The 12,094-nt window shown below is 36.0% G+C and overlaps 2 protein-coding genes across 5 annotated transcripts in view; one reads left to right on the plus strand and one right to left on the minus strand.

The window, feature by feature from the left end:
- Positions 1–3,973, plus strand: part of LOC140342993 (DNA damage-regulated autophagy modulator protein 1-like) — a 12,702-nt gene extending 8,729 nt beyond the window's left edge. For 3 of the 4 annotated variants that reach the window (XM_072429409.1, XM_072429407.1, XM_072429408.1), the window contains exons 7-8: positions 667–753; positions 879–3,973. In XM_072429409.1, the coding sequence (XP_072285510.1) occupies positions 667–753; positions 879–1,010 (219 nt within the window). In that variant the 3' untranslated portion in view covers positions 1,011–3,973. The remainder of the gene's footprint in view (positions 1–666; positions 754–878) is intronic. The other variant, XM_072429410.1, reaches the window with a different exon arrangement.
- On the minus strand, positions 3,955–10,813 carry LOC140342992 (uncharacterized). Its single transcript, XM_072429406.1, has 4 exons — positions 9,387–10,813; positions 7,978–8,078; positions 6,665–6,758; positions 3,955–5,829 (listed from the first exon to the last, which is right to left on the minus strand). The coding sequence occupies exons 1-4, from the start codon at positions 10,783–10,785 to the stop codon at positions 5,693–5,695; spliced, it is 1,731 nt and encodes a 576-aa protein (XP_072285507.1). The 5' UTR covers positions 10,786–10,813; the 3' UTR covers positions 3,955–5,692.
- Between the last annotated feature and the right edge of the window lie 1,281 nt (positions 10,814–12,094).

Consider the following 12,094-nt stretch of genomic DNA (forward strand, 5'->3'; position numbering starts at 1 on the left):
TACATGGGTGACGCGTTTTGCGGAAAGACTGCTTCCATAGACTAATCGAAATATATACTCTAGATTAATAAGATATATGTAGTAATAAGCATTTATAGGACTTTTTTTTTTATTTAAACAGATTTCCAAACCAAAACAGGTAAAAATCTTTTATATGCATATATATTGCATATTTAATGCCCGAGGCAGCCTCTGCTTTACGAGAATGATTGACACAATGGGGGTACAGTAAGAAGTGCCTAAAAAGGGCCTATCAGAGCCAAAGGTAGTAACCGTACAAACCTGTTATTCAATCAAGAACCTAAAAAAAACAAATATAGTTAAAATTACTTTAGATTATTCATTACAAGAGAAAATTATTGAAAATAGCAACATAACATAATTAAAAAAAGTAAAGAGGGTTGGACTACTTTCTGAAGTCACTGTATATTGTTTATGAAAGGATAAGCGGTAGGATAAGTCCACAATCAATATGATTTCTCATAATCTAAGAAAAGAGGTATACAATAAATTCTAAATTCCATTGCAGCATGTCTCCCTAGTCTATTGCTGCTTAGTGACTTTTTTATAATTTGTACACCTTTTTTTTAGAAAATTTAAACTAGAAATAATGTCCACATACATATGCAGTCACTAGATGGAACCTAAACTTTTTTGTTTATATAGATCACGGAGAACATAGCTGTTATTACAGAGTGGATAGGGGCCATCGGACTTCTGATCTACAAACTTACTTTTTGTGCAGATTTTCAGGTTTGTATATAAAACAAAAGGCCTATAGAACATTTTGCTGTAGAATTTGGTGTATACTTTTTTTTTTTGAAATAGTGACTAGATACAGATAAATAATCCCTGTAATTCTCAATTTTGCTTTCCAGAACCTAGTATGTACATGGCGTTGCAGCTTCAGAGAGAATTGTTTATTATTAAAAGATAAACGTCAAGAAGCCCAGAGATACTATTATTTAGACTGCTGGCAAGAACAATCAGATTATCCTTTGTCCATTTGACACGGTCTACATTTATTTACACTAAACTGGGCTGCACTGGAGTGAAGAATAGGAAGACAAATGTCCATGAAAAAGACTTAAGGAAACAGGCAGCACTCCTCATCCAAATAGGGATCATCAAGTCTTTACTTTGCTGGGCCTGAGTTTCTTGGGGCAGAACTCAAACAAGGAAACAAATACAGCTGAAGTCTGTTGTCAATATTGTAGGAGGCTCTGGGACATTGTAACAATGTCAAATGTATGTAAATGTATCTTGTCTAAAAGAAGCTACTGAACTTTTACAGCCAATTTTTATTCTCTAAGGGACTACATCCAGTGACAGCATTCACTGTTAGGATCTGTGATCCTGAAGGGAAAACAAAACTATAGTACCTTTTCAGATCAATACAGGTCCCTAACTCTTATAAATATTAGGTCTTTGTTCCATAAGCATGGACTGACTCTCCCTTGATATTTTTCAGCACAACACCACTTACCATATCTGGCAAAGATATGACTCCCAAAACACCTGACTGGACAGAACACCATACACAACAATCTCAGAGTCTTGTTTCCTATTGCAGGGTTATCTGACAGATAATCCTGCCCTGTTTTCCAATTAAATAGTGCAGAATTAAGAAATTACATTTTTGGTCTCATTTCTCTACACTAGCAGTGTACTGAACATGTCCAGGTTTCCATATTGGATTTTATTTTTTTACAGCTTTGAACAGCTGTTCTCAAACTTTCTAATGTTGGGGAACCCTTAAAAATAGCTTTATCTTAAAGAACCCTTTCTAGAATTACTATTGCCACAGCTCACGGTATATTAGCTTAGTGGCCAGTGGGAAGAATGTATTTTACACCGATGGCAAAAGGAAAGAGTCACCTTTACAGATAGCCAAAAGGATCATTGGTGTCTGACCACTGGGAACTGACCTAAATGGATGTAGCAACCTTTGAAGAAATCCTGGCTGGGGAACACTGGTTTAGAACAAAAGGTGTCCAACCTACGGCCCGTGGGCCTGCCAGATCCGGCCCTCTCCCGATTCCCTCCCTGCTTGTTGTCCTGCGGGGTATGGGGCGCTCGCATCTCCTATGTTCCTCTATGAGATCATGCTACCAGGGCTGCTCCCTACCCACCTTGTACTGTGAGATAATCCAAACAGCAGCAGCACCTGAAGATGTAGTAGTGAAGAACATGTCCCTTTTGGCTATCTGTCACATGAATTCTCTCATGCATTTCTCCGGACGTATACATTGCAGAGATTTTGGGGTACACAGAAGGTTAGCAGCTCCCTATACCTGGCAGAACACATTGTATGATGTATTTTCTGTTGTGTGTGCTGTTCTTGAATGGTAAGCAGGGAACAATATGTGACCTGCCAGCACTGTGACAGCTTTAGTTTTGTATCTTTCAATAATTAATAAAATAAGCAGCAAAATAAATGAAATTTAATTTTAAATTAAAACTATTCTAGTTTTAAACATCTTTAATGTTTGCATTGTGGCCCATGAGTCTTAGGTCAACAGCAGCCCCCAGATGAAAAAAGGTTGGGCACCACTGGTTTAGAATAATAAAGTGATTGTAGACAAACTGAAAGGTAATTTTTAATAACAAATCACTCATTTAGCAATGGTTTTTTGCAATATTTTTATGCTATATTTTTAGACATGTTGTTAGTCAAAAAAGTGCCTCTCTTACAAGGCCCAAGGAAGAGATTTACCCTTGTAGTATACCATAAGGTACCAAACTTTATTACTAACGGGCACATTGTATGGGCTCTTTTGCAAAGTTTGAATCCACATGAAAGGCAAATCAATTTATGAAGAAAAAAAAAATGTAGACATACATTTAAATTAGTAATAAAAGATAGACACACAGCATGAATAAGAAAGTTCAGCATTTAATAAACACTTGAGGAGTAATTTTCATACCAAAAGTATTTAAAAAAAAAAAAAAAAAAAGCATTACAAAGTCAAATACAAGACAAACAAATAAAAGAATATACAGTGCAAGTTTGGTACATACTGTATATACAGACCATGCAGAAAAACTACACTTTAGAAAACAGCACATAATAAAGAATATAAACCAGTTTTATATATATTTATATACACAGACGTAGAATAATGTCCTTCTCTCAGAAACGTGAATGCAATTTTTAACAAAAAGGTTATACGGTTTTAAAAAGTGCATAGTTCACATCCACACTGGTAAAGGTGCACACGTGACTCCAACTGCTCAGTGTGCAAATTAATTACTGAACAGTTAAATGGCTTTCTACAACTTTACAAACAAAATGTGAATAATGCTTTGAATACTATTAACACTCTGGCTGATGTTTAAAAATTTGATCTGTGCTTTAAGATGGTAAAAAGCTGGGTTTACAAAAATACTATATTGTAATTATTTAAAGAGGTTCTTACATGTGGTTCATAGTGGGTGAGGGAGTTTTTACAACTCTCAGTTCATTACCTTACAGTTTGACCAATAAAAGGAAGATTCACGGGTTGACATTTTTGATACTAATTACCGTGGAATTGTATGGCTTTTTTGCTTTGAATGAGCAGGTACCCGTCAATTTAAATGCATGGATTAGAGGCAACCTGACCAATCATGTAGGGGAAAAGGACATTACTGCATAAGCCAAGTAGTGCCAAAAAAGTTTGTAACATTTACGTAAACCTTATGTTCTTGAGTAAAATTTCTGGCCTTACAAAAACAAAACAAAAAAAAACAATACTTTAAACTTTAAGATTACTAGGAGCTTGTGGAGCTTGTCTCCTAGCCTATAAAGATGTAAGCTTTAAGAATATGATTTGTTATGATTTGTGAATGTATAAATAATGGACCATGAAGACAAACAGAATGCCGCAGAATAAAGAGTAACATACCCTGCAAAGGATTTTTAAAACAGGGCTTCCACTGAGAAATGATGTATGCTTTCATTGTTGAACTTAAATAAAGAATGCTAATTGCCCGGATGTCTTTTGGTTTTAATAGCTTAAGTCATACACCTGAAACAAACATGCAGATAACTGTGTGACTATGAGCAGAACACCTGAGCTGCATACTCTGCATAATACTGCATTCAGGGTCAGTGATTCAGAAGGTAAAAAAAGCGGAGAATCAGAACACCAACCAGGCAAGTTGTACTTTTTGAAATGAACCAGGTTTGAAATGGCAATCTACATAGTCTCTCATTGAAATGTTCATTCTAAACAAAGGCAGAAGGGACAGTTAGAATCTTATTAGTTGATAGGGGCAAAACCTTAATTCCCTTTTTTTTTTCCTACAACATTCAGTATTCCCATATTCATCATACAAAGTTTGCCTATCATCAACATTAAAATCTAAAAGTAGTATGAAAAAAAACTGGTTTGGCATAGCCATGCTCTATGTTTCCATTGAAACACAGAATAAATAGCTCTATAGAAGTTAGGGTGAAGTAAAGGACACTTTGTGGCCGATTGAATTAAAAAATTTAGGCTGTTCACTTACCAGTGAATTATCACATTGCAAGGGATGATTCATTTAGCTTAGTTAATGCAGTAGTTTGTTCCACCTGAAAGAAAAGCCCCAATAAATAATCAAAGAGGAGTGGACTCCTATTTGCCCAGCCTGTGATTACATATCGTGTATCTGTGGGAGGAAGAGAAGAGGGAGGGAAAGCCAGGTTTTTGAAGGGCAACCAGAGTTAAATTTAAAAAACACAAAATTTTATTGTTCCAACAACATAGTTTAAAAGATTACGTGTCGGGTGGGACACCTTACCACCATCGCTAACCTAATATGATACTAAACGATATTGCTATTTTTTTGCAAAACTAGTGGTTATATGTTAGCCTAGGATTCGTTTATAGAGACATAGCTCTTAATCTTTTAAATTATAATTTTGGAACAATAAAATTTTGTGTTTTTAAATTTAACTCTGGTTGCCCTTCAAAAGCATGGCTTTCCCTCCTCCCTCTTCTTCTCTTCCTCCCACATATACACGATAGTTAATGCAGTAATAATTCACTTTGCAAACAGTATCATGTGGAGAATAAAAAAAAAAAAAAAAAAAAAGTTTTCCCTGCACGACTGGTTGGTTGAAGTCAGCAGAGCTTCATCTCATTTACTATTCTAAGTACGCAAAATATTTCTTGCAAGGGAATAAATCACTTTGGTATGTGAACAGCCAATATTCCTTTTCACTTTAGCGTTATGTGATGAAACCACACACCATTAACATTAGTATCAATTTTTCATAAGCACATGCAAAGCCTTATTAACAATACGATCAAATCACTTGGCTAATGTCTGTCCTTGCCCAAGTTTCTATCTTGTAAATAGTCCCAGTAAAATGGATTATATGTTCTAGTTCTTTACAGACTTTTAGGTAAAATTTGTATGGTTTCAGCACAGTCCTCTCGCACATAAACCTATTAAATGTAACCAGAATGAGATTTACATTTCTGATCTTTTCCAAAAGGATTAGAGCTCTTTGGAAGTCATAAAGCACAGATATATACAACATAAAATTGTGTTTTTACAGTTGTGATAAGAAACAGAACTGTGTTTCTTATTACAAAGTATTTCACAGAAATTAGGAAAAAGACATTTATTTATTTGTGATCATTGGCTGAAACATGTTCACACATAAAACCATAATCAAAAACAACAAACATACAATATTATTCCAACAGCACATGTGCTGCTACTGCACGATCTGAGGCATCTTACTCCATGCTTTCGCTTTCTTCTTTGCCAAAGAGAACCATGGTGGCTCATCCGGATTTTGTGGCAGTGTAGATTGTGCATTTTCCCCAGATTCTGGTAGGCTTTCCCCAACATCTGCATGAAAAAAATATGTTTAAAAATATTGTCAATGCATTTTTTTTCTTTCTCATTGGGTGGTTTAGGCTTCATGTGTCCTGCTGCAGAGATTTCACTTCGTTTTAGAGATGCAGGAAGAAATCTTCTGAAATTGACAAACTCATGTTGGATAGCTGCAACATTTGTTCCCACTAAAAAGTTTCCCTAATCTCTTTGCTATGGTGACAACTCTAAAATAATCACCCGTCACATTTCATCTCTGACAATAATCATCTCTGAGGATAAGGAGTCCAGCATTTAAAGACCAGTAGCTATTACCAGAAGGGATGTGTCGGCAATATTTTGAACTGAAGAAGCCACTTTGATAAACTTTAATACTACAGAACAAGTCCAGTGACAAATCACTACTATCAATAGTATAAAAATACTTTCTAAAACCATAAAATAGCCAGCTAATTCTTACTCTCAGACTTAATCACAGGTTTTAGTCTGTTCATCTAATTTCAAAAATCTACACATTGGGGTTTACCGTATGAAAAGTAACCATTATCATTCCTAACCCTGTATAAATAATTTTATTGATTGATAAAGCTGCAGTCATTGGCCCAGTATGAAACATGTATGTATAAAGTATGTAAGCAAATTGCAAATATCGGAGCACCATTGCAGATTTTCTGAAGTGTGTACATCACTAAGCAACCAGGTATATTATTACAGAATGCAAATGGATTATTATGGGTTTTAAGGTCTAGGTACACAGAACTTTTTCTTGCACTATGCAGGTTTTTTATAAGGGAATGCACCGCCATAGAATTGTATTTTCTGGCACAGCACCAGGCATTAGGAAACATACCTGGACTCTCAGTAGACATTGGCTCCATGCTCTTGACTTCTAGTTCCTGTGGACTAGCAGCCATACTCTTTTTCTGGGAAGGCTCACCACTGCTCTAAATAGATAAAAAAAGTGAGAAGAATTAGTGATTACATTTTTGAATGTAGATTAAACATGTTCACTATTAACATGTAAAAAGTATATAAAAAGCAATTTATTTGCCAAGCGAAAACAGCCATATCACATCACATCATTTTGAATTGTAAAGTCAAATGACTGTCATGACTTTAGTGTTCTTGAGATCTTAGCAAGCAGATTGCCTGGGATGGTAGTGCTTTTTAAACCAAGAACAAACAAAAAAGTATTTCCTGTGTATGTGGTTCACATAGAGCTGCTTTGGTGGCACAAAGGAAAACCTATACAAAATTAGGTCAATTATAGCTGATCAATGTATTTGCTTTTTCAGTTGCAGTTTCTCCAAGACGTTTAAGGATAACAGAGCTCAAGTTGATGGATAAATTGTTGGTATGTGGTCCTAATATATATTAGAAGGTAAGACTATGTACTTCAGGGCAACTTTACAGGGTAGCACAAGGATGACTTCCACAAGTAACCTAAATAGCACCAACCCATTAAGTAAGGCGATCCAGGAGCAGACATAGGGATGTGCAATAAGTACCGACTACACCAGGGTTCTGGACTCCCTTTAACCAACTGGGGCTCATTGTTGGCTTTGTCCTTCATTGAAGGGATTAATAAACTTTTAACAACCACTTTAATTTGTCAAATGATTGCACAGGTAAAAAAGAATTGAAGAAGGGATTAGGATCAATGGGTTCATCCCCCTCCTCAGCTGTTTCTCCCATCAGTATGTCCCTGGTCAGCACAATGGTATTGAATCCCAGCTAACTGACTTTTTGTACTACTTCTCTTTCTTCTTAATTATGCATAAGCAAATACATGGCTGCATTTATTCATGTATTTGCCTCATGTTCAGCTTAAACCCTTTTCCAATCATATTTTACAAATCCTTAACTTAATCCTTAACAACTCTACACTCCTTATGCTAAACCATAACCCCTTTGCTTCTAAGGCCAGCCCTTAATACGTAATGCCCTTCAACCCCCACCCTATCAAAACTAAGCCCTGCCATTTACCTTTTTTTAAACATACTAGCCTAGATTATGCATAAACACCAAGCAGACCAACCCCAAAGGTATGCAGGGCCAAGATGCCAGCTCCATCTCTTAGTAGTTTTCTTCATTACAGCAAATTATGCAAGCATATTGTATGCACAACTGATTAATCTAGTTAAGGAACAAAATAATAATTACCTCGCTTTTATCACCTTCAGCTGTAGCACTGTGCTCCCTAGCAAGTGGGTGCACTTGAAATCCTTTCTGCTTCAGCTTTGCCATTGTAATCCATGCTGGTTCTGTGGATGAAATTTGAAATATTTAAAAAACAATTATGATAGTAGATTCTAAACAGTGGAGGCTCCGGCTCTACAACTTTGCGGGGTGGGACATGTGGGCACAATGGCTAGGGCAGCACTGTGGCTCAGAGGTAAGTGCTCCGGCCTTTGCAGTGCTAGGTCCCAGGTTGGAATCTCGACCAGGACACTATCTGCATGCAGTTTGTAGGTTCTCTCTGTGTTTGCATGGGTTTCCTCCTGGTACTCCCGTTTCCTTCCCACATTCCAAAAAACATGCAGTTTGGTCAATTTTGGGGGTAGCCAATTAACCTTGGACTGTAATAAAGACATACAACTGAGGTAGGGACATTAGATTGTGAGCCCTTTTGAGGGACAGCTAGTGACATGACTATGGACTTTGTACAGTGCTGCTTAATATGATGGCGCTATATAAATACTGTGTAATATTAATAGGTCTGAGCCCACTCATAGTACACACTGCACGTCTGGCAATGTTCTTGAACCTGCAAAGTAGTTTGCAAATTACACTCCCACAACTGACACACAAACATTTTGCACCAAACATAAAACACCCTTGCAAAAGAGGTGGTAAGGAATATAGACTGTGCAGCACTGCGTGCATGATGTACACAATAGGGAATGTACAGGGAATGCAGGATAGGAAAGTTGTAGGAAGCTCGACAATGCCAAGGGGAATATGTACCAGTCCCAAATGTTTTTTTTTTTTTTTTAAGATACTGAACTACAGGGAGAAAGTGGCTTTGAAGGCAAACCCCAAAACAGTATGTGATGTTACAGAAAAAACTGCATACATTGTTAACACATATTGGCAGCAGTAGCCCAAACTAATTTTATGTTTGGATTAAAGGCTTTTGTCCCCAGTTACATTAAACTGCAATACATGAGAAACACAAAAGGTTGCAAATGGCATCATTAAGTACAGCAGGCCAAATGATGCAGCTGCAAACACAAGTGATTTCTGAAGCCAGACTAAAAAAAAACATACAGTATTGAAATAAATATATATATATATATATATATATATACATACACACACATACATACATACATACATACATACATACATATATACACACACACACACACCCCCATTACAAGTACATGGTTTTATCAAAAATGCCACCATACTAAGCAGTAGATGCTGTATGTTCCAGAATATTTATGACTTCGGAACAACAATGTGAATTGACATATATTCGATTGGCCTCTTTCACAGCAATACTATCAACCTGGCTCTTTTACAAATACACCTAAATTTGCCTATAACCAAAACCACTTTATTAATACCTGAGTTTTCTTGTAAGGAAAGATCCTCCGCCTTTTGCTTCTTCCAAAGTTTGTCTTCACTAGTTTTTGATTGTTTAGCAACTTTTGGTAAATCTGAGTAAGGTGGTGATGATTTTGTAGGTGGTTGAAAATTTTGAGTTTGAACAACTGACCCAGTTTCAACAGGTGATGGATGTAGTTTGGATTGCTCTTCAGGATATTCCTCACTGTATTTTCTAGAAGATGAGGTCCTTCGTAATCGGACACCAAAAGCAACACATGAATCTTCTTTGTTTGCTTTAACCATATCATGGTTTTCACTTTTCCTACAGTCCTCCTGATTTTTGTCCAACACAAGATCATCCGATCCATCAAATGATTCAGATTTCATAGCACTAAACACCTTATTCTTGGAGTATGTGGCATCCTTGACACCAGACCCAACTGAGAGTGATCTTTGCCATGCTGGGGCCACAGTAAACCTAACTGGTTTGTTGGATGTTCTTTGCTTGCTGTCAGCATTTGCATCTGTTGGTTTGATTGTTTTTCTTACCTCTGTAGGAGACTCCTTTTTACAATGAATAGCGTCACTGTTATTTGTTCTACTGGCCATGTTTTTGGAGCTGGTTTCACATGTATTACTACCATTATTACCATCAACAGATAGGTCTGTAAGACTTTCCACTACCCTTAAATCAAAAGGCTCTACTTTTTCATTTGCCACTTGTGTATCAATTTTTCTGGGCAGATCAGTTGTGGAATATGATTCTTGTAAGGTTTCTGCAGCAAAGACATTTTCATTCAGAGTGCCTTCACATATTACAATACATTCAGAAGCAACATTACCAACATGTTCATCAGCCTTTAGGATGGAAGTATCTGATTCTGTTTCCAGTATACATTTTTGTGGACTTGATATCACAATTTTATCAGAAGTACTTACAGTTACTTCTGGAAAGTCTTTCTGTAACTCTGATAAATTGGTTAACACATTCTCATACTCCTTATGCTCTTGATCTTTATTGTTGAATGTATGTTTATTGGTTTCAAACACTATAGAGTTCTCTTGGATTTTTGAAGAATCTTCAAATATATCACATTCTACATCTTCACTAACTTCTAAATGAACCATCTCTACTGCATTCTCCTCCATCTCAGACAGTTTCATTTCATCTGCATCATCATTCAGCTCATGCTCAGGGGCAGACCTGCTAAATTCTAGCATTTCTTGGCTTTCCCTTTCTGTGCATTCCTCATTTTGGTGTACCTGATGTTTTATAGTTAAACAACCCACTTGAAAATCCACATCACTTTCAGAAGCTTCAGCCGGAAGTTGCAATATTTGTTTTTCAATAAAACTGGTATCACAACTCTGTGTACTTTCCATTGATGGATCCTCCTCTTGTGCAATCAGGGACATGGTTGTGTCAATCTCTGTCCCCTGAATGACATCTAAATAATAAAAACAGAATGCATTATTCCAGGCAGAAATTACTAAAGAATTTACAAGCCAGGGTAAACAATGCTTTATACCATGTTTTTCTTGACTGTTTTTTGAAATGGACATCAACAAAATCAATAAAATCACAGATAAAGTCTGAAACCGGACTGCCAAAAGGAAAGGCGAGAGAACGCTCCTCGTCACATGGTGCCACAAGGCATATCAAAGGCATAAAAAAAAAAGTATATATACACAAAACATTTTCTAACAATACAGCCAGGGAGCTTTAAATCACGCCAAAAAACTGGATTAAAAATAATTAGAAAAAATATTAAAAAACTAGAATACTACCTAATGCAAAGTATTAATCATAATATCTGACACCGCAGAAGTATTAGCTGAAACTATAAATTAGTTTAAACTCAAAAGGTTAGCATTTTTACCTTCATGAAGTTAATTTCTCTAAACTCAATAGACCTAAAAATAATTGTCATGTAAAAAAAACAAAAAAACAAAAAAAAAAAAAACAAAAAAAAAAAAAATTGTTTTGTATATTTATAAAGAGTTTTGAGAGAAAAAAATTAAAACCCTAACTAAACATTTCGGAATTATAGAAACACATGTCAATTATTAATTGTATTCTTTGTTCTCTTGGAGATTTCTAATTGTATCAGTGACACTAGTGAAGGGAAATCTCTTGAACAAGAACCAATAAATAGCAATATATTTAAGCTGATTTTCAGACTGTGAGATAACCGAAGCTTTTCCCATCATTACCATTTGGGTGTCCCCAGTCAATGAAATAGATCAGTAAAAATTGCAAGTTCATGTTGTTCCAAGTTATCATGGCTTCCATTTTAATAAACCAAATAATTGAAACAATAAAGTTCATGATTACCGACGTTACTTCTTCTCCGTTTTAAAAAGTGTATATAAGGAAAATTTTACTAGGACTGGGAAATTTGTTTTTCCTTGAAACTAAAACCTAGGAAATAAGCATGGTTCAGAAATTTCCTGGCAGATAAGAATGCCACACTTTAAACTTATAAAGTTATAAAAAAGTCATAAAGAGTAAACAAATGTCCACATGTAGAGCAACCTGGCATCACAAAATTCAGACTGCTCTAAAACACACAGTTTCAATGGCTGTGCAGAAAAATGTCATTCTAGCGATTGGCACATTTGGAAAACATGGCAGTCCTGGGCAATAGCCCAGTTTCTACCCTGCTAAAACCAGTCCTGATAAAGTGCATGAGGCAAAAAGGGCAAAAAAAGAGCCAGTGTACAG

Source organism: Pyxicephalus adspersus, chromosome Z (assembly GCF_032062135.1).
Source record: "Pyxicephalus adspersus chromosome Z, UCB_Pads_2.0, whole genome shotgun sequence".
Taxonomy (NCBI): Eukaryota; Metazoa; Chordata; class Amphibia; order Anura; family Pyxicephalidae; genus Pyxicephalus; species Pyxicephalus adspersus.

Coding starts and splice junctions, on each gene's coding strand:
- LOC140342992 (XM_072429406.1), bottom strand. CDS start 10,785: ATGTCCCTGATTGCACAAGAGGAGGATCCATCAATGGAAAGTACACAG. Junction 8,079..9,386: donor TTCCTTACAAGAAAACTCAG/GTATTAATAAAG, acceptor TTTCATCCACAG/AACCAGCATGGATTACAATG. Junction 6,759..7,977: donor CTGAAGGTGATAAAAGCGAG/GTAATTATTATT, acceptor TTATCTATTTAG/AGCAGTGGTGAGCCTTCCCA.